The sequence below is a fragment of the Pleurodeles waltl genome, chromosome 1_2, assembly GCF_031143425.1.
Source record: "Pleurodeles waltl isolate 20211129_DDA chromosome 1_2, aPleWal1.hap1.20221129, whole genome shotgun sequence".
Taxonomy (NCBI): domain Eukaryota; kingdom Metazoa; phylum Chordata; class Amphibia; order Caudata; family Salamandridae; genus Pleurodeles; species Pleurodeles waltl.
This window is the reverse complement of record NC_090437.1, coordinates 1,222,252,298-1,222,275,964: the sequence shown is the minus strand read 5'-3', so window position 1 is coordinate 1,222,275,964 and position 23,667 is coordinate 1,222,252,298. Positions and strand designations below refer to the sequence as shown.

The window sequence follows — 23,667 nt, the reverse complement described above, 5'->3', positions numbered from 1 at the left end:
GTGCTAAGAGTAATTTTAGTGGCTGAGATTAGTTCAACCATCCCACCTATCACTTTGTTGTTTACTTCACTGCAATGAAGTGATTGCGACGGGTGTGTCTAGATGTGGGTCCCATGCTCATTGTGCCGCTAGTAATGGGGTGCTTGTGTTCTACTTCAGAGAGGACCTGTCTTTGCAGTCCGGGTTGGACTGTTGGAAATTGATTTCTTAACTTGGCGTGAGGGCTCCATTTTGTCTAACATTTAGCTCCATTTTTTTTATATACTACGAGCAAAACTGTATGCCTTCAGAAGCCCTGCTCATTTTTGTTTCTTACAAATGTGCTGGTTTCTTAGAATTGCTTTTGAAACTTTGCAGAGGGCATAACTGCCCCATGCTCTCAGAAATGTTATTTCTGTGCTTGAACATCCTGTTCTTGTGGGTCAACAGTGTTACAGGAAACGTTTGCTTTAATGTGTTTGGAAATTATGATGCATGTATATTTTGGTAAAGTGGGTACTGCAATAAAACATAGGAAGAAAGGAGAAGAGGTCAGTTGCTCTTGGCCAGAGAGTGTCATCAACACTCTTTGGGGGGTGACCCACTGCAGCGAAATAAAATACTATCTTGAAGAGTACTCCAAATCTTGTAAAAATTCAGCCTCTTACCAGAATAGACTCGTAAGTTTATTTCACACTGTTCCAATTGTAGTCAGGTCAGGGCAGACTGTGATATGGTTGGGTCTAATCTGAGGTGGCATCGTAGACAAAGAAGCGTTGGACTGGGATGTGGCTATGAGTAATTCCCAGTGGCTGAGATTAATTCAAGCATTCCATCCATCTCTTTTTTATTTACTTTTTTGATGTGACCTGGGCATACCAGGGCATGGCATTCTGTGCTCACATACAGGTATCACTGGTTAGACAGAGCATTTTGGACAGTAATTTTTTTTCTAAACTTGATGTGGTGACATGAAGTTTTAGACGTCATAGTATCGTATTTTAAGCCTAAGGGCTCATACTTCGATTTCAGGTGAACTGTGCCTTAAATATTATATGCTACTGTTGTATGATGCATGTTCTCCTGCTTTGGCTCTCCCAAAATCGTTACCTAGGTTCAGTACATCACTGACTGTGGGCCTGACCTTTAGTCCTGTGCAATTGCCCAAATTGGTATAACATTGGGTGTATATGACGCAAAATCTTTTTCAGCTGCAAGCCAACATATTCTCATTTTAATGGTAAAACATTTACACTATCTACGAATACTGCAAGGTTGTGACAAATCATGCTTAATATCCAAAACTAAACGGTTACCTGCTCTTGATTTTTCGTACCTGAACGACACAAGAGCAGGTCTTTAAAAGAGCGCTCTATGGTCAGGTGGATATAGGAGACAAATAGCCTAATTCCTAATGATAAATGTCAAGTATTTTTCATAGTTAAACATGGCTACTACCAAGTTCAAGACATGCCATTTTTATGGCCATCCAGTTGGAAACTCTTATCCACCGCTCTGAAAAATGCCTTCAGGAGCCATTATCAAAGACCATCAATTTTCATAATTCCCTTACAATTGTGCTGTTCGCATTATGGACAGATAGGTGTTAAAGATTCAGAGTTTTATCTCTTCTATATGCTTCTGGCAGACAAAGGTAATCTGATAACAGCTACCTTCATACATTAATTTCTAGATGGTGTGACAGACATATTTCTTTTAACCCCACCTTTGACTTTAGGAGATCTATGTGAAGGTTAATCATCTCAGATACTCCCAACAAGATCTTGCTGAACATCTAGAGTTATATCGTATGTACTGGATAATTGGAAACCCCATTAAGAAGCATACCTTTGATCCTCTTCAGTACACATCAACTACCCTATCAATGCACCAGAAGTAGAATGATCTGATCACTTCTGTATTGATTGTTATTTATGTCTGGTTTATTTTAACTATTAATAAGCTCATGTCACTTATTACGCCTAGCGTTTGGTGTGAAATCACTGCACAATTTGTCAGAGAATCGACTCTGTTCATAATTATTTGAGCAATGATATCCTGGGATAATCCTCTTCAGTAGGTTGGCGCACCTCGTTAATGGAAAGAATCTCAACAACTGAAATCAGAACGCTAAATGTTGGAAGCAAAATTGGCAGCATGGTTTTCTGAATTCTTAGGTATTCTGGAAAACAAAAGTACAAATAGCGATCAGCAATCGTAGTTGGCCTATCCGGCCAATAGAAACCTCTCTAAAATATCTCACCAAGCTTAAAGTTCTTAGTTTAAAACTCTGTATGTTCCTAATTCTCCACCAAATTCCTGACAGAGACAGACTCTCAGTAAGAGAGCTTTAAAACTATCAGTGAAATTTCAAATTCTTTGGAAACTAAATTTAACATTCCAACTTTAACTATTCTACATGAAGGTTTATCTTCCCACCTTATTTTTAAAATGGCAGAAAATTAGACGTACAATTGCTACGGAGACCTTAAATTCCTGATCTTCAGACATGCACTCAATACTTGTACCAACACAAGCTTACCTGATGTTGTATCTACTCTTGTTTCTCAATCTGAACCCCTTTTCTTCAGAATTTACTAATAGCTTTATGATGCAAGGATAAGTCTCTACTGTATTCAAGGAAGCCATAATCCTGCCATTAGTAAAACAGGAGAAATCAGACCTAGCACCTTCCCATACCATACCTTTACACAATCTTGCACTTGTTCTACTAAAGGTACAGAATGGTACCACTCCCGCCCCGCCCTTTCCTCGCACTACCCAAGTTGCAGAAGTTCTTGTTATGTGGCTATAGTTTCGTATGTACGGTGGGTTGGAAGCTGTACTGTAAATAACAAAGACCCCTTTGATTCCCAGAAAATGTTTAAGTTTCTAATTTGCCATCAAGATCTTTTATTAGAATAATAGTAAACAACACCCTTCTACACAATATATTATACTAGGCTTACCTTAATAACTATACTAGTGAAACAATAGGTCTCCTTTAATGGACTATCAGAAAGCTTTAAGTAAAAGTATCTACCATATGGTTGTCAACAACCTTTTTTCTTTCTCGATAAAATGTATAGAGAAAAAGAAAATGAGTTATGCTTATGATGGAAAAAATACAAACCCTTCACCATTTATGGTCCGCTAAGACTCAATAACCCCCTCCACCATCTACCTGCTCATGAACTTAGATGACTTCACAATTTAGTTAATTCCACCAATTTCCACATCATGCTATCTCTTATGGCAGCATCCGTATCTGGGCCACAGATCCCAAATGTTTACACACGTGTGTACTGTGCTCTGGGCACAGAAGCATACTGCTTCCTTGCGGAGGCTGCTAAGAAATCGAATAATAAGTTGTGCCACTTGTATATTTTGAACAAAGCACAACCACGCCATGTATTGTAACATGTATCCAATGCTTCATACTACTTATCTAACTCTGCTGCACTGTCAGAGTAGGGGCCTTCCCAGCACATGGTTGGTAGAGCGTATGTTTACAGTGAGAGCTACGTGGAATCGCTGGTTTTGTGCATGCGAGCCAGACGTGTGCTCATATCATGTTCTATGGACGTGGTGCAGTGCTGGGCAGGGATGTAAAGGTGATGTATTGGAGGTACAACCAGGCTTGACAGGGCAAACCATAGGCTGATCTCCATGGTATGTTCAACTGTTTCAGTTTATCAAGAAGGTCTCAGTGCTAGTTTGATCCTGGTTTGGTGTCAGTGTTAAGCACAAGGGAAGAGCCTGGTCTTTCCGGCGCTTTGGAAATCCAGGTGAATGTGAAGATTTCTTATTCGTGTTGGGAGACAGCTGCAGACATTAGATGTCTGACTGGCAACGGAGGACCCAATGATACAAGACATTCTCACCCTACACAGCGAACCAGAACTGGTGTCTTAAATGGATTCTGAGATTTGGACTAGACTCGCCCTTCAAAAGATTTACGGAATTCGTACTCTGTGTTAGCATCGGTTATTAGGAACTTTAATTTGCCACACTACTTCGACCCAATTCTGTTTAAGATAACAAATTCGGAACCTGCGCAACCGTGAAATTGGAATTGTGCCCCGTTGTGTTGCAACCCTAGTAAACTCGTTAGGGGACGATACTAGAAAAAACAAAATATGCTGAGTGCAGTGGAATACCTATCAATCTGCATATTAGGTTTTTTTTTTGCTGGGAAACTGGTGGAAGGTGATATTTAAGGTCCTGGCAGGTGCCATGCCACAGGATATTATTATTTATCGGTTGTGGTAAACACCATCTGTTTTCCACACAGCTGATAATCTGGGCCTTGCAGAAACTTAACATTCCTTAACAGAAAGTTATTTTTAACACATACTTACCAACACAGAAATATAGCTAAACACATGTAATATGAATGGAAGATGTTTATTCACTTACATAAGGAAAACAAAAGACTCGTTAAAATATAGAAAGAAGCCTTGATCCCTTCCTTGATAGTTTTTATAGTAAATTCGGCATATGTGCTCCCTCCCAAGTGCGTCATTAGACGTGAGCCACTATCCACGAACCACTAACACAACTGATCACAAACGAAACGCTGAAAAACAAAAACGTCAAGGGTCTCAATATCACAGAAAAGCTGCCCAGCACTCAGGAAGTTTTGAACGTGCATCATGACCCAATCCAAAGTATTCTGCAAGCCCTGCTTCTGACCACAGGAGGGCACCAGACATTCATGTTTTACTCAGAACACCAACTTTGGTAGAAAATTTGGAGCTGGCAAAGTTTAGAGTAGACGCCTGAGAGGGTAAGAGTTCTGAAGACAGCAAGACAGTTGGTTTAAGCGTTTCACAAATATATTAAACATGTTTTATTTTAAAATTACAATTATTTCTACTTCTGAAAGTAATTTCACAAACATTAAAAACAAATCTCTAGTAAACAAAGAACAGTATTTGTTTGTAATGTTAACATTCAACTACTGAGAAGCATTATGCTTTCCAATAAAGCAACAGTTTACATACTTTGCTACCCGCTAAGGGAATACTTGAATAGTGTGAATAAGAGAAGCTTGCCTAAATAGAACCACCGAATGGGTTCAAGAATAGATATAACAGATAGGCCTGATCTTATGTTTTCTGATTTATGGGTCTCATGCCTTTCCTTTTCTCCTGTTTGGGGCATTTTTGTTTTGTGTGTGCAATCTTTTTCTACTTTTGGAAAGTGAAATAAGATTTCATTAGTAGCAGCGGATACTAGCCATTTGAAAGACACTTTCGCCAAAACACAGAAGCATATCGGAATTCAAAACTGTAAAGCAGTAGAAATTACGCTGCACTTGTCATCAGATTAGAATCAATCTCTGATATTTATTATTAAACTCTAACTTTTCAATCAGGTGTTATAATATTTCATAATTTTTGAAACATCCTCATCAGCGTTATTTTTTGGTCTTGTGCAGTTACTGTACCGGTTCTTTGCCCATTCATGGGACCATTTTTTTTAGTGTTAACCCTTTTTAGTAAAGAAAGGAATGTGGTCTTCTCCCGAAGAATTTTCCTTTCGAGCTGGACGGTCTGATCTGGGAAACGATAGATCACTAAGGAAATAAAAGCACGGACAAAAGCCGTCGTTTTGACTTTTTGCATGTGAAAAAAGGCTACACCAAGTTTCCTAACATCACAAGTGCAGCAAGCTTTCTTTGTTCTTAGGAGTATTAAGTGGACATGATGTCAAAGTGAATAAGCACCGCAACACGAGAAATCCAGCAGAGACCAAATGTTGCGATGCTGAGGGAGAATTAAAAAGAATTAAAAAGGTACGACTGAGTGTTCACATCACTGTGTACAGTTCTGAAGACAGGGCTCATCTAGCAGTGTTTAATTCTCAGTGTCTCATATGAGAATTGCTAATACTTTCAGAAGCCACAGCTAACCTATGGTGATAAAGTCTGGAAGTTACATCAGCAATATTATGTCAATGTCCGGGGTGTGCTGTGGTATTAGAGCAACTGCTTAAATCCCCAAATGTATTATTGTGCCCAGATCTTAAACTCTAACTAGCTGTAACGCCACTCCTTATAGGCTGCAATGAACAGGATTTGCTTAACTGGCGGGCAACTACAGTGACGGCTTGCGTGAAGCTAGTGGAGCGGGGTGCCTCGGTGGGTTGTATTGGGGATTAAATTAATTTTAATAAAAAACCCTTACCTAACTGCTCCTCAGTCTCCTCACTGCAGGCAGAAACAGGATCCCAGCCTGCTATGCGCCAAACCTGACGCAACAACGAGCAGCGCTAGGATTGGCTGGGAGCGCCCAGCCAGGGTGCTCCCAGGCAGACTGGGAGCCTGTGCAGGCTCTCTCCAGCCCAGCAACCCAGTTGCTGGTCTGGAGAGAGCCCTGTGCGCATGTGTGTTTGGCCGGCCCGAGACCAGCCGGCCAAACACAAAAGCTCTTTGAGGGGGAGTGCTGTGCACTCCCCCCATTGCTCGTCACCACCGTGGCCCCACCCATTTTCCCAAAAAACGATAATAAACACAGTTTATTATAGTTTTTGAGGAAAAGGTTTGCAGCTTCCAATGCTTTGGGCGGTGGGGGGTGCGGAACGCTCCTCCACCCTTATGGAGGAGCCGCCCCTGGGCAACTTTATGCCCAAGACTTTGCGACTTTATCAACCCACTAGACACCTAGGGGGTTATTACAACTTTGGAGGAGGTGTTAATCCGTCCCAAAAGTGACGGTAAAGTGACGGATATACCACCAGCCGTATTACGAATTCCATAGGATATAATGGACTCGTAATACGGCTGGTGGTATATCCGTTTGGATGGATTAACACCTCCTCCAAAGTTGTAATAACCCCCATAGTGTTGGCTTTCCTAAATGTTACTCCATCAGTCCAATGAGTGTACTGTTAAGGAAGATTATTCAATGTGAACGCCTAGGCTTAAATTGTGCAAATCAGCATAGAAGCTGTTCAATCCAACAAATGAGTGAAGAAAGTAAGACTATGGTTATGATTTGAAGCATACCTATAAAACACAAAACAATGAACTTGATATAAATAGTTTGGCATTACAGTGAAGAAAGCATGCTCAATTAAAATTAAGAGACACTAACCTCATCAACAGGACGCATTAACAATTTAGTATGAAATACAATGTACCTTTTACACTTAAAGTCATGTTGTATTTTTCTTTAAAAAGGGAGCATACAACCCAGTACACCCAAAGGAGAAAATAAATCGGACAAATGTGCTTAAAATACAGGAAACACTATTAACAGTAAGGACAGGAGGTGTTTTTTTTAACATGAATAAATAAATGGTGAAGTCAAACTGGGACCGAATACTTGCACTTAACCTTTCGAGAATATTGAAGTCTGAGTGGATTTTCACTGCAGTCACTAGACACATATTACCACTTATTAACAGGCATTTTGTTAGGTATAAAGAAAAGTAAGTGACTTGCTTGGTAACTGCCTGTCAGAAACCTTTTTTTTCCAGTTTGATTCATGCCAAGGTCTTCATTTAAAGTAAAGTTAAAGTTCTACATGCTACAAAACATCCTCACCTATTAAAATACACACACCATGGTTCAGAGTCTGTGAAATTATGAAACTTTTGAACATTCTATGACTAATAAGACCGAGATCAGACAACTGAATCTCGATCTTAACCCTTAAAGACTCTCCCCCTTTCCAGCGACGCCTCCCTCAGGCGAGCCACGATCAGGAAGTCACTACGCATTTGTGTGATTTTGGAGGGGGCGACCCCCCTTGGCTTATGGGCCAATGTCACTAGTGACATTTATTTTTTATAGAGGTATATTTCCTCCTGTTTGTGCCCCGCATCGGTAAACAAAATGGTGGATACAATTTGCGGCGTTGGCACAGAAAGGGGCAAGGAGGGTTGTCGGAGGTGGGGGCCGTGAGAATGTGCAGGCCTGTGTAATGGGCATGTTTATTTCTCTGATAGCACAACGAGCATTGCCTGCAACAAGCACAAATGCATGCAGTCTTCTATACTGTGCCAAACACCTACACTAATTGTCTTTTCCAGATGTAAACTGCCCCAATGTTAAAATGTGGCCTTTGTTTTGACTAAAATGAATAAAGACTACACTTGCAAAGATTTTGTGTCGTGTTTGTGGGAGGTTTCTTATGCATTGCTTTGAAAAACAAATAATTGAAAATGTAACGCAGCACACTGTGCTATGTTGCATTACTCTGTGTCAGGGATGCATTCTGTGGTTGGTGCATGGGCATTGCCGTGCATCATCGTTGGCTTTTGAGGTAAATTCTTATCTGTAGATGTTAACTTGAAGACACGCACTTGCACCAAAACTCGACGTCTATTTCAGGCTGGAGTAATAAGGAGAAGGGATATTTACTTACTCTGTAAGCATCTGTTTGTGGCATGTACTGCTGTAGATTCACATGCTCTGCATAATCCTGCCATCCAGTGTTGGGTCCGAGTGTGTGCATGCTGTTTCCCTTCAAAGAAAGTCTTTCGTGTCACTAGGCAGTGACTTCCTTCTTGGAGATACTGCACATGGGCATCAACTCCACTGTAAGATTGTTTTTCCACAACAGGGTAAGAATTGAGTGTAGAGCAGTGTAAGTTATGAGATTTCCATGTAAGAAAGAGTAGAATAAACTAACAGCCACAGGTGGCTGTAGCTACACATGCTCTGAACAGACTTGTAAAGCAGTCCCCCTCATAAGCGGTGGCTAAGCTGTGGGCATTGCAGTTGTTTGAAAATGAGTATGTAGCACTGCCTGACTTAGTCTGGCTTGTTGGTGTGCTACAAAATCCACACTATAATGTTTGGTGAAGGTGTGTGGTGTGGATCATGTAGCTGTTTAACATTTGTCAGCTATGGGAATGTTTCCTATAAAACCATGGATGCTCCCTTTTTCCTAATAGAGTGTGCTCTGGGAGGAGTAGATAAAGGTCTTTTGGCTTTAGCATAACAAGTTTGAATGCATTTTACCATCCATCTAGCTATATCTGATTGGATATAGGGTTGTCGTCATGTGGGGGTGAAGGTGCATCAAAAGTTGCCTAGTGCTTCTGAAAGTTTTAGGTCTATCAATATAAAACCTAAGGGCTCTTAGCATCTAATGTATGAAGAGCCCTTTCCGCAGCAGAATCTGGGTGTGGGGAAAGAAACTGGTAACTTAATCCATTGACTAAGGTAAAACTGAGAAACCACTTTAAGGAAAAATTTATGGTTGGTGCAGAGAGCCACTTTGTTTCGATGTACTTGGAAAAAATGTTCTTCCAAGGTTAAAGCATGGAGATCAATAACTCGTCTAAATGAAGTGATTGTGACTAAAAATGCCACCTTTCAAGAAAGGAATTGAAGGGGGCATAACTGTAGGGGTTCAAATGGGGGGTCTATGAGTCTTGTGAGAAGGACACTGAGGTTCCATGAATGTGAGGGTGGAACCTGTGGTGGAATAACTCTTTTGAGCCCCTCCATGAAGGCTTTAATCACTAGGACCTTAAACAAAGATAGGTATTGCCTATTTTGTAACTAGGCAGCCATTGCAGCAGGATGTAATCTTATAGATGTGAATGCTTACTCAGCCTTATGTAAATTAAGCAGGTAGCAGACTGTCTTGTACAGTGTCTTTGGAAGGGTTGATTTGTTTTGAGTGACAATAGCACATAAAATGTTTCCTCTTTGCCACATAGCAAGCTCTAGTGGTAGGTCTACGGGCTTCTTTAAGAATGTCCATACGTTCTGGTAGCAAATTAAGGTAACTAAACTCAGCGACCTCAGGAGCCAAATTGCTAGGTTGAGTTTTTGGGGGATCTGGGTGCCTTATTTCTCTATTGTTCAGAGTGAAAAGTTCAGGCCTATTGGGGAGCTTCTCTTGGGGAAATATGGAGAGGTCCAGAAAGTTCCAGTAGTGTTGTGAACCAGGGTTGAAGAGCCCAGGTGGGAGCTACTAGAATCATTGGGAGACACGTCTGACTTCCAAACTAGAAATGGAAGGTGAGGGAGAAGAGGAAAAGCGTAGGCAAATATCTCTGACCAATTCATCCATAATGCGTTGCCCTTGGATTGTGGGTGCAAGAACCTGAAGGTAAAGTTTTGGGCATTTTGAATTTTCTGCGGTTGCAAAAAGTTCTATTTGAGGAAATCCCCATGTGTGGAAGTATGGAAGTAGGACTTGTGGGATGAATTCCTATTGGTAGACTAGTTGCTGCATCCTGCTTTCCAGGTCTGCAAAGTCGTCTTTGCCTATGAGATACTCTGCTATCAGGTGAATGTTGCGACGTAGAGCCCACTTCCAGATGGTCTGTGATAGTTCGAAAAGCTGCAGAGATCATGTCTCCCCCCGGTTTTTGTAGATAATACATGGCTTTTATATTGTCCATCTGGAATAGGACAGCCTTGTGAATGAGGAGAGGAAGGAAACCTTTCGAGGTCAGGTGAACAGCTTGAAGTTGATACGGACCCTGGTGCTTGGTGTCCCATATACCCTGTATCGTGAGATGTCTAGATCCTATAAGTGACCCTGCGACAGACCACTGACGGGCTAGACATTCCTGCAACAGACGCTATGTGTAAGTGGGCATGGGGTACTATAGTGATACAGGAGGCCATTATCCCTAGAAGACGAATGACTGTCTTAATTGATCCGATGATTTGGTTGAAAACGAGGCGATAGGGCCTCAAAGTTGAGAACTCTTTCAGAATTGGGATAGGCTAGCCCAATTTGAGTGTTCAGAATTGCTCCTATAGATGGTTGTATTTGTAGAGGTTGTAAATGGGATTTGGGAACACTGATTGTGAATCCCAGGCTGTCTATTGTTACTAGAGTATACCGGTGACATTGTTGGTGGGCTGTGGTTTATTAAGCCAATTGTCCCAGTAGGGAAACAAGCAAATCTTTTGTTTGCGGTGAAGGGGCGGTACTACCGCCAGACACTTGGTGAAAATCTATGGTGCAGTTGTGACCATGAATGGAAGGACTTTGAACTGGGAGTGCTTCCTGTCCACCATAATCCTGAGATATTTGTGATGGGCTGAGTGTATTAGTATGTCAAAATGTGTGCCTTTTAGATCTAGTGTAGTCGTAAAGTCGCCCTGTTAAAATAGTAGAATCATGTATTGCTTAGTGACCATGTGTACATGCCCTGAAAGAATATATTCGTTCAGTGGCCTTAGATCTAGGATTGGCTGCAGAGAACTATTCTTTTTGGGTATGAGGAAGAATAGCTCTCCTTGACCCTGGTGTTGCAGAGGGATAGGTTCTATTGCTCCTTTGAGGAGGAGAGCTTGGAGCTCCTGTTTTAGTAATCATGTTCACATGATGAGTGTGAGGTGGAAGTTGGGAGTGTGGTAATGAGCTCCAAACAATAACCATGTTGGAATATACAAAATCCACTGGTCTGTTATCGCTCGCCAGGTGGGTAGAAAATTGTGTATGCGTCCTCAACAGGTGTGGTAAGATTGAGGGGAGAGTAAAGAAAGTTACTGCTTGCTTGTTTTAGTGGTGGCACCACATGGGGAAACACTTTTGCCTCTACCCCTGGTGTTGTTCCTTCTACAGGAGCCTCTATAGCAGAATTTAGTGGGGAGTTATTGGCTCTGAACACGCTGGTATGAAGTGGAATCTTCTGGAGTGGTTGTTTTAAAGCCTCTGCGATAGCTGGAATGGCAAAAGGAGCCCCTAGATGTAGGAGTTTGTGGGGTCCCTATGGACCATTTTAGTATCCTTTATTTTTACTAGGGCCTCATCAACTTGGGGGCCCGAAAAGATGTTCTTTGTCGAAAGGGACATTTAGAATATTCTGCTGGACCTCAGGTTTGAAGCATGTCATCTAAACAGTACAATGGTGTTAATACTCCTGGCTGCGGTGTCGGCAGAGTCAAGGGCCCATTGTATCGATGCACTGGATAGGAGTTTGCCCTCTGTGACTTGTTGCCGTTTCCCTCATCCTGTGCTCATCTGGGAGATGTTGGAGGAGCGCCTTCATCTCATCCAGTGAGCATGGTTTTATGTAGCTAAGAGACCCATAGAACTGGCAATGCACCATTGTTTTGAGGACTGAGCTGCAACCCTTTTACCCTATGTCAATTCTTTTACCTTTCTCGTTGGGCCGTGGATGGAAGGGGGTAATCACCAGAAGTGTGAGTTGGCCCTTTTCCTGGCACTGGTGACTATTAAGGAATCAGGGGGTACTTGTCCTCTGACGTAGACCGGGTCAGCGGGATAGGGTTTATATTTCTTGTCAGCCCTGGGAGTAATTGTACGAGCCCTAACTGGGTCCTTAAATACATCTCCGGTGTGGCGTAGCATCCCCTTTGGCACAGGGAGGACAGGGTCTCAAATAAGAAATCCTCTTCCAGAGGTTTCCTATGGAGTTGAATGCCATGAAATGTAGCTGCCCTAACTATGAGCTTCCGGCATGTGGTGGAGTCATCAGGAGGTGATGGGTGTGTGGGGTACAAATCCCGGTCTGTGTCCACTGGAGGGTCAATATCGTAAGAGTCCCAGGGGTCAGAGTCTGGTGGTGGGTGAAAAGAATAATCTCCAGTATTAGGGGGACCAGTACCGTCACCAAGTGGATCCCTCAGGGAGGCATCTAAGGGATCTATGTTAGACTGAGGTGAAGATGGCATGTCCAGTAGTTGTGGTGGAAGTGGTGGTGGCAGCAGAGGTTGTGAAGGAGGCAAAGGACTGGTGGCCTTGTCCATCGTTATGTGTTATGGTGGAATAGGGACATCCAAAGCCTCTTGAAAAGGCAATTGTGTTTTGCAAGACGGAGTGGGTGGAGGCTTGGCTACAATATGTCCAGTTTCTCTTGTAATTTGTGGAGAATAGGTCCACTGTTGTCTCAATAGTCTATTAGGGTGTCGATTTTGAAGGTTTCGGCTCCAAGCCAAGCTTGTGTTTCATTGCCTAAGAGCCAATTAACGCTGAAGCTGTGGATGTAGACGGTCAGCTCAGCACCGATGGTGGGGAAACTGTAGATGTTGTTGACGCAGAGGCTTTCAGCTTCATATGGTGTTTTGGCACAGAGAAGGAAGGCAAGGCATCCGAACTTGATTCTCTGTGCCTACCACTGCCTACTGGCAGTGGTGGTCCGAAGACCTCTAGCTCTGGAGGCATTAGTCTTTTGCAATGCTCGATTCGAGGCTGAGGGGCACAGGGGTATAATACTCACTGAGCAAGACTCCAGCGATACGTTGGTGATTTCAAACTCTAACTCCGGATGGATTCCGAGCTGTCCTAGACTGAAAATGCCTCCTCTACAGCAACTGAAGCCTCTGGATGCTGTTCCTCCCAGATGTCTTGACGTCCGAAGAGGTCGGGAGTTTCGGCAGCGGCCTTCTGTTGCATTTGAGCCAGCGTGCTCAATGGTCTCAGAGCATCTTCCAGTGCAATGGTCAACAGGCCTCACAATCTGCCTCCCTGTAATCCGGAGAGAGACACAGGATACAGAGCTCATGGGAGTCAGTTGGTGGGTATTTTGCGTGACAACGCGGGCAGAAACAGAATGGTGTATGTTCCATCACCAGGATGGCATTGCAAGAAGACATCACTGGAGACTGAGTTTGAAGGCCTCAAAGGGTGAGGTCAACTAAATGGTTGAATCTACTTCGACAAGCAGATAGAATAAGGCGCAATCGATAACCCTACCGGCAGTAGACAGACTCAGAACCGAAAGAGATCTGACGATGGTCTCAACTCAGAGACCAAGCACACACGTCTGAACCAAACGGTGGAGAAAAAACAATCTAACAATGGAGTCAATGCCCACGCGTAGTATCATCAAGGAGGAGCCATTCTTCTTCGGGACTCGAAAAACTTTCTTCAAAGAAAAACAACCTGTACACATCTGGACCCAACACTAAATGGTAGTAGTATGCAGAGCATGTGTGTCTACAGCCACACATACCTTGAACATATCTTTACTTCAAAGGTTCGTTTTATAGAAGAAAGGGACCCTTGATGCACAAAAGCTATCCTAATCATAACACTGACATCGCTGTACTTTGGCGTAAGGGTGCCTGTGTTGGCACAAGGCAGAACACAGTGCACCTGCGCATAGAGAGCAGAATTGCACCATTTCTTGGAAGGTATTGCACAGTTTAGTTCTCCCTAGGTGATGCAGCACAGCAACTTGGATTGCTGATTTCTCCACTTGGTCCATGAAGTATGTTGTGGTATTGCACGTGTAGCAAGTTGAAGTAATACTTTGTTTTGTCTTTTTTTAGTGTCTTTAAAGGAGTTAATTGGATTGCAGCATTGATCAGCTACATGCTTTTTTGCTTTTATACTTTGTCACACACATCTCACAGATGCACACAGTCACCCACTGTTTTTGAATCATATCTCTGCCTACTACAAAGGACAAAGGGCTTCAGAAAGAAGGCGTTAGACAGTCAACAGAGATGGCATCTCAGTAAATGACTGATGCCCAGGGCCTAACTTCAGTAATAGAGGATAGCTCTGAGGAAGGATCAGATACAGAGGCAACATCCTAGATAGGAAAATAGAGTAAAATCAGTTTTTCAGTAAGCGGAGTCCGAGCCGATGACTCGAATTCCAGTAGATTCTGAGGAACATGGTCACTGCTGTTGTGATATCCCTTCATGAGCACAATCTGTACAGTGGAGAGACAGTCGCAGGGTAGGCCAACCCATCCAGCAGGTGCGTACAGAAGTAAGTACAGACAGAGGGTTCTTTTGGCAGTCCCCAAATTCCCCCATTCACTGTAGACACTGGATGTACAGGTAATACAGGAATGGTCTTTGTCTATTGACTAGGTCTATCTCTTTCTGAGTGTTGACTTTCTAGAGGAAAGTTTGCACCAAATAAATTTGGGTGCAGAAAGGCTTTTTTGGGGGGGCACGGGTAGTGTTTGAAGTCAAGGTGGCAGGGAGGCACTCTTAAGCCTCATTCAAGGGTACAATGGTGGACTCCTACTTCACTTATGTAGTTGAAGAGATTTCTGGGCCTTACCTTCAAAAGGGGAATAGTGAACAAACCAAGTCTACAGTCCTACTGGTCTACTCATACGGTGTAACACCCAGCATCACACAAATCACGAGTAAAGATGTTTTTTGATACTGCAGTGTACGCTGCATTTCAATACCAATTCTGCTGCATTTCCCCAGGGACATCCAGACCATAACAGGTTGTTCAAACTTCAGCCTGTCGTGGAACATTTGTCTGCCCGCTTTCCAGAGACTCATACTGCTGAAAAAAAGATAGCCACTGATGAATCCTCGATCCTTTAAAAAGGGCAATTACTGTTCAGGCAGTACATACAGAGTGAAAGAGCTTATTATAGCAACAAGATGTACATGCTATTGAGAGCCCTACTGGTTATGTACACAGCCTGAGAGTGTATACAGGGAAGGACTGAGCTCTAAATCCTGTAGGTTGCCATACACAATAGGATCGCTCAGAGAGCTGCACAAAGCTGCCACTGTTGCATGTGGTACAACTGGATGTTGCTAAGGATTCCCACAGCAGCATGTCTGTAAGAAGCTCCAAAAAATCCCATAGCACTGCTCTGCATTCCAACAAACCGCTCACAGTTATATTCTCCGATAGGCAGGATGTATATGTGCTCATTTCAATCCATGATGAGAGCACTTCCTGGTCACGGTTTGAGGTCAGCTGGCTTAAGTTTACTATTTACATTATGACAACAGGTACATGGGCAGAGTGCATAAGAATGCCCAGGTACGTCAGCCATATAACGCCAGTCTTAAAACACCCACATAGTATTAATACAGCTTATTCCGAAAGCATGGAATGACTGACCCCTACACAAGTGCCCCCTACAAAATTCTTGAATTCTGCAAAAAGCTGAAGACTTGACTCTTCAACTAGACAAGTCCATGGCTCAGCCCAGACTGCTCCTACGTCGGTGGAAGGCTATTCTCCCTGGTGATAGCACGCTTTCCAAATACACATATTACACTCAACGCTGCACATATGGATCATATTTGTGGCCTGTTTACCATGTTTATCCTCTGTCAGAATGTGGTAGGTGTTCTATTTGTGGAATGACAAGCTCATTACAGTCACAGCACTGTACTTAACGGTAAAGATGACTGGGTAAGAGGTGGTTTGATTGGTGACCCCCACCCTGTGGTATATGAATGTGACGGGCCTTTGAATGGCAGCGGTATGCTGATGTGAGTGTACTGCTGTGTTTGACTGGGCTTGTGGTTGGTGGTATGAAAGTCTTTGTGTTTGGTGCGTGAAAGGTGTGTGAATGGACCATAAAGTGGCTGATGCCGAGATATGGCTGTACGGCTCACCTTCAGTAGTCTTTGGATCAATATTCTGATACTGGTATTAGTATTTGCTCTTTGAAGCTAGCTTTTCTAGAGGTGTCAAAACCAACCTGTGTAAGTGGTGGTTTCACTTAACAGTAGCAACCCTTCACATTATTTTAGAATTGAACATACATTGCTGTTCAGATTGGTGTAACGTGAACTGATCCTACTCACTTCCCCACAACGCCCTACAAATGTTGTGTTAATGGCTAAAAACAAAGATGATTGATTTTGTCATGTTAATTTCTGAAATCTGCGATGATCCACAAATTCCCAACCACTCAGTGTTCCCAAATGTCACCACATAAAAATGGAACCCAATTTTTTAGGGTGGGGCAAATGTCTGCAATACATTACTACTCAAAATGCAGCACAGAATCTTTTTATCCCATGTTAAACCCATTTTTATTTTGTAGTGTGGGTAACTGTGGATTTTGAGCACGTGATCAGCTACCATCCAGGGAAACCTACCAACCTGTGAATTTCTGAAAACTAAAGAAGCAGGAGCATCCAGGGTGGTGTGGGTTGTGTAGATCTCTCAAAGTTTTCTTAACCAGATTACCTTGCAAATCTCAAAGTGTGGGCAAAAATACACACAAGTTTCAGAATCTACGGGGATCCACCAATTTTCTACCTCCTACCTTTCCCCCAAATCTCTCTCAACAGCTTAAATACATTTCCTCACCAGACAATACTGTGCTGGCTGAAAAGCCAGTCCCTTGAGCCATGTATGATTAATGTATTACCACTTTCTCAGTCTCAGATGCCTTTCCAATCATTCTCTGACTTATTACTTATTAACCAGTTACCTGAATACAGGGAGGAAAAATCCCTGAACTTTTCTTATTGGCTCCATTGCCACTGGGGTAGATACTACCTTGAAGGCTGTTATGCACTGAACCAGGCAACCCACCGGTAAGAAACGAAAACATCCTCAGACACCACTGATATGCTTTTTCTAAATAGCTGTCTGCAGCTTGACACTCAGAATCACCACTCTCTTACAAGATCCAAGACAGAAATGCTACTTGCTTTTACGCAGACTTCAGTCCAGCTCCAAGAAAGAAGTATATCCTGTTGTGTGCCCTGTATGACCTGAAAGTAGCAGCAGATGATAGGTTTCAGGGGCCTAATTCTTTAGACATGCCACAGCATACTGATTGTCCATTGCTAGCTCAAGTCATTCATGATAGTAGGCAAATCATCATTACTCCTCTGTCTCGAGTCTTCTTTTGTAGGATCAAATACGATTCATCACTGCTCCTATTTGTTTTCCATACCTGATACTCACAGTCAATAGAACCTCTAACTATATCTTGCGAAGATTAGATAAAAAACAATGACTCCCAGGGCGAATCCCAGAGTGTACATCATCAACTCATTGATGAAGGTCAAATTTAAAATACTGGAAACAAAAGTGGGGTTAGTCACAACCAATTAGTCCATACCAAATAACTTTGGATTAAATACAACCGACCTTGTTTTATTTTTGTAGCTTATGCTGTATTCTTATAGCTTGCTTCCAAATCCTAAACTTTTAGTTTGATACATCACTTCACAGATGGAAGTCTGACAAGCATATGTTTCTTACATCATATTTTATTCCTGTACATCTTTTACCAGTCGTTCCAATTTTGGTATTCACACTTCTAAAATCCTTTCTCTTTGATTAGAGCACTACCCTATTCTTAGATCCTCTACCTACACAGATGATAACCCACCGGCAGATCTGAAATGCAGCAAACCATGTCATGTTCACACACAGAACAAACTTGATCCCCTGTTTCTTTGCATTTTCACTTGCATAAGAGGCACCCAAAAGGACAAGAAACAGCCTGCCAGTAATACTGTGAATTTGTTAGGATGCAGAGTAGTAATGCAGAGTAGGGATCAAGAACCTTGAAAAGATGAATAAGGAATAAACTAAGTACCAACTGTTCCACTGAGTAAATTTGAACAAAACAAATTGAAGACCGGGGTGTCAAACGTCCAATTGTCTAATCTGTGTTTGCTACTATGTTTAACAATTTGCTACATCTAATCAGACTAAAAACTAGATAGACAACATCATCCAATATAATTTAGAACCCACTGTGATTTTCTGTCCTACTAAAAGCCTGTCACTTCTTTTTGCCAGAAGCATTGCCTAAGTTGGTTAGACACAGGTTGAAGGATACACCATCACCATGAGCTAATATATTTAACTTATGTTTTAAGGCTCAGAGTACATCACATACCTTATCATTACACTACAACAATGACCCTGTTTTTTATGTTCTCTTTCTATTGTGCTTAAGGTTTACAGTACTGTTTCTAAAGTAAATCTAAGCAACAGGTTTTTGATCTCCATCCTTAGGGAAAAAAGGACGCTTCTTCTACTACCGTCCCTCAAAGCTTCGGGACAAGCACCCTCCTAATGTAAGATTTGGAACCAATTATCTACTTAATTAATTACCTGTTTTTTAGGGGAAAAAACAATCATAGGTTTCTCTGCTGCCACCTATTCCCTCTGTTTAAGTGCCAGAAAGCCCTGTTAGAGTATTTGTTGCACATTGCATTCATTTGTTCATTAATCTAATGGCTTGGATTAACCTATCACTCTAAGAAATCCAAATAAAAAAAATGATTGATTGGTATTTGTCTCCTCATTAAACCAATCTGGCCAGTTCTAATTGTTTAACCATGAATAGCACATTTCTTGAAGCAGAAATCTTGTAGCCCACCAAGCAGAAAAAGCAGTCTTATCTAGCAAAAATATGTGATGTGGCAGATTTCCAAAACTGAACCATCTGCACTGTACTATATGGTTTAATAGGTTTTAATATTTTTATTTTGCAATTCTAGTTCACGTACACAATAAAAATGGTAAGCACCGTATGAATTGTTATTCTATTTTCTAAAGCTGCCTATATCCAGCTTCATTACAGTTAGCGGCTGTAAGATACAGTACTTTACATATGGTAAACCTTTATTTGCTAGCTTCGAAATTTTGTGCAAAAATTTAATGAAAGAACACTCTAATAAACATATTAAGGGGTTGGGGATAGCTATCAGATCGCTTTCTTGTATATAATTTGCATGACCTCATCAAATAGATCTTAAATTTACATGGAAACATCATCTTTCATATAAGTTCTGTTGAGTTAAAAATAGGTATATGTGGCTTTTTAGACTGCACCAAAATTATGCACATGTACTTACCTGTTTAATAGTAAAATCATTAATAAGATGATGGTTGTGTTCATTCAAACTGCAGTGCAGGGTGACACAGTCACTATGGAATAGGAGGTCCTGCAAAGTGTTCACCCGCTGAAGACCAAGGGCTCTTTCGACGCCATCTGACAAGTATGGGTCGTAGAAAATGACACTAAAACCAAAGGCCTTTGCTCGCAATGCCACTGCTTGTCCAACTCGACCTATGAGAGACAAACACAGAAGAAATAAACAATATATCACCCACGCTAACAACTAGTTTCATTTAACCTTTATAATTGCTGACAGAACTTTCAGCCAACTGGTTTACCACACTTTGATCTATAGAGCCATCTAATTCTAATACTTTTATGCCTCTGGGAATCAGAAATGACATTTGCAGCTGTGCTTTGGCTGCCTTCAAGTTAAAAGGTGTTTGGATTTTTATAAATGTGATACACGTTCTTAAAACTTCCGTTTTAATTATACTTAAAAATAGACAGACTGCAGTGACCTGAACAGAATAGGAAGAAGGCAAGGCGTTTTCAGTTTCGAAATAGTGCAATGAACATACTTTTTGAGGTCAAATACCAAATATGGAAAGCAAACGTACGAAAACATAGATTACATACAGGACACCCAAATGAAGGGTAATACGGAGTTCTAAGAATGTAGAGAGTGCAAAGTTAGCCTATTAGGTCTCCACTTCTGTGACCACTTCATTACCCGTATGACCTATCGAGGCACCACTAAAAGAGAAACGTGTGAGCTAACTGAAGGCACATCCCAATATCAATCATGTTATGCAAAAGACAATCTAAAACTATGGGGACTTGCAATGGCATAGCAACTTTGCCATGGGCCTTAATGACGGGAAGGAAAATGTGTACCATGCAGCATTATAATTACCAGAGTTCTGCACTCTCGAGGAGATGGGTGGGGGAAGAAACTAAGGCAGGTGCGGAAGAAAGGTAGTGATCCCAAGTCTTTTGTAGAACATGCCAATCGCTCCTAGTGAAGCATTACTTGATATCTAAACCCTGGTTCCACTGCTTTTATATCTAAACCCTGGTTCCACTGCATCAATGGTGTCTAGGCCCCCCATGACACACTCCCACGAGGACAAAGTAGAGGCACAAAATGAGACAAGTTCTGCTGCTAATTTGGAGCCCAGATGGGAGAAATTGAGCTATCGCTGCAGAGGAGTAGACTAAAAAGATTAGGGGAATGTACAAAGCCATAATTGGAAAAGGGTGCATTTTAGGAGTCGGTTGAAGATGCAACCAAGCGGGATCAATCACCCTGGGTATTCTAGTGATAACATGGACCACGCAAACAAATGGGTTTTCCCCTTGGCTGTCGCCATGTCGTGTAGGCTCTCATTATTCTAATGAGACTACTGGATTTGAGCAGCAGGATCACTTCACTGTGGGGGACTGAATCTAACCCATTACAGGTGACACCTGTCGGCCTAATGCGGGTTTTGCTCCGGCTAACTAGCAGTGCCTCATCTCCACCCAAGAGCAGGGATGATTGTGCAGCCGCACGCATGACACAATTGACTTCTCAGGGAAATCATGGTCACTCAGATCGCATCCGTTTCTCTCATTTACATTAGTCTCACATATAAAGGAAAATCAGAGGAAGTATATGTTTCAATAAGATTTTAATGAAGCAACTGCATCTTAGATAATAAAGCATGTACTGCAATAACCAGGACGATAAAGCATGACAGGATTTAAATTGTGACAAGGAGAGTAAAGCATAAAAATAACGCTACCATGTTGTCACTAGAGTCATTAAAATAATTCCTATCTAGGCTATGTTAGAGCACAGCATGCTACGCTCTAGTTCTGCCCTTCAGGTTCCCCTGGGAAGACATCCTCCCTCATATCTGAGCAAGAGGCCTGTAGTCTACAGAAGCAGCTGTCTGGAATCTCTCTGGAGACCAGTCAAGTAATCTCCCCCTTTCAGGAGAAGGATTTGTCTGGATCGCGATGCTTAGGATTACATTTTTCATGACCATGAGACCCTTTTGCTGGTGTATCCTGGGTTGGTGCCCATAGTGCCACTTCCTTATTTTCCTTCCTTTTCTATCTCCAACCAGGCTCACAAGATTTCCTGGTGGAAATGTTGGCTCTGCTGATCATTAAGACTGTTCAACCGAAAACTTAACTTCAGCATTCACTCCAGTTTCATAGCAATTGCTAAGTAAATGGTGTTTGTGATCAAAATGACCCTAATTTTCCACATTTTGTGTCTTTTTCATGGCTAGGCAGTTATTGGGGTTCTATCACCAATCCATGGATGTTTTCTTTTACCTAGCTGAGAAGCCCACAGTCAGAATATTCCCACATTCATGGCATACCAGTTGCTCTTCTTTGAACCTGGCTCATTGGTTAATTGCCAGGGTGATGACAGTGGTGGCCTCTAACCTATGACAGCAGGTTGTGCAGATCTGCCAGTGACTATACAACTGGTTAGTGGTAGATATCGCCTAATGTCATTGCAATTGTTATTACCTGCACAAGAAATATTGTTACTTGTCTGAAGTTAATAGTCATTGGTGAATTGTGATAGGTCCCTCTATGTGTTCAGATCTCTTTACAACAAAGGAGAGAGTTCAGACCCATCAATGGTGAGCACCACTGAGATCTGTGGCAACGGGCTTGCCTTTGTATGTGTGGCTACTGGTCCTCGGCAGAAGCTGAGGGAGACGGTACATATACAGAGTTTTAGGGGGGGAAAAAGCATCAAGTCTGCATAGCTTGTACAGAAAACCAACAGCTACATTCAAAAGCAAAATGGAATGAAAGGATGTCAGACTCAGAGGAAAAAAGGATACTTGAAACTTTAAAAGCAAAACGTTCCATCATAAGTCACCAGTTCTCCAGAAAAGACCATTAAACAGCCTCGTTAAAATTCATCTATGAAACAGTGTTACTAGAAAGAGCCTGCAGGAGTTTCTTTTTTTACTAACTGCATAATGGCGGTATTCTTCTGTTTTCTTTGATGGATAATTGACAGTAATTACAACAGAATATCGTTGTTTTTCTTCCCAACAGCCAACGTGAAAGGTCCAGTAGAATTGCTATGCGGACTGTGAAGAACGAATACAAATATACACTGAAAGAATTGATCACTTCAGGCCTTGTCACAACCTCTACCCAAGGATTCTGCTTTAATTTTATCACAGAACCAACTTTGCACAACTTCTTTCTCTGTGGTAATCACATTCTAGACTAGTAAATTCAGCTAAGAGAAACAATAGGTAGATGCAGGCAGCAGACAACTGACTAAATTATTCATTTAGCATGAACACTGGAACAGTGCGCTTCTCCGAACATGAGGCCAGGAGCCCCTTTCTAATATAGCTACCAGTATCCAGTTTATGGGGTTCCTCTAAACAACTGTTCGCTTTACGTAATGTTATATTTGAAGAGGTGGGGGTCGCTGGCACTAATTTTATGGAGACGGCACTTATTTTTTCGTCATAAGCCACTGGCCGCCACAAAGCAAGAAAAAAAAAAAAAAAAAACACACACACACACTGGGAAAGGCAGTAGAAAGAACGATGGGAAAACCGTCAAAAAGAGAGAAAGCAGGAACCCGCATGAGGGAGGTAAAGGGGCGGGGAGCCATGAAGTCGATCTAAGATTACGCAGTCTTGGTATTCCGTGCACGGACATAAAAGAACCGCTCTTTGGGAACGGCATTGATTCGATTACAAGCTAAGTACTGGCTTTGAATAAAGGAAGTTTACTTTTAGGTGTTGCCAGCTCAATTCATGACATAAAGCCTCTAGCTATATAATCTGAAAGGTAACTTACTATGTCTGGAGTCAGGTGTTCAGATACACTGGCTAATGCATATAAGTAGTTCGCCTGTCTTTTAAGACACAGTAATTGTTTAGCCATTTCATTTGGTTTAACTAATAAAATCAGTCTTACAGGCAATGCAGTTTTCTGTACTATTAAGGTCTGGGGTTATTCAAGACCTTTTGTTGTTCCTAAAATTATGTATGTATCATATTTAAAGGGGCTTTCAGTCAGTCCTCTTCATATATTGGTCTTTGCCTCGCACATTTTCATTCCAATCAGTGCATCATACAGCATGGGAAATTCCACATCAGCACCTTCACAAGCAGCACATCCACACAACAAGTAGGCCCCTTCAGTGCCCGGATAACTATAGCA

General features: G+C 41.9%; 1 protein-coding gene across 11 annotated transcripts in view; it reads right to left on the bottom strand.

Annotated features, from left to right (window-relative positions):
* CTBP1 (C-terminal binding protein 1) overlaps positions 1–23,667 on the bottom strand; it is a 1,451,962-nt gene that overhangs the window by 62,144 nt on the left and 1,366,151 nt on the right. For all 11 annotated transcript variants that reach the window (XM_069204084.1, XM_069204092.1, XM_069204101.1 and 8 more), the window contains one exon: positions 19,481–19,695. In XM_069204084.1, coding sequence (XP_069060185.1) covers positions 19,481–19,695 — 215 coding nt within the window. The remainder of the gene's footprint in view (positions 1–19,480; positions 19,696–23,667) is intronic.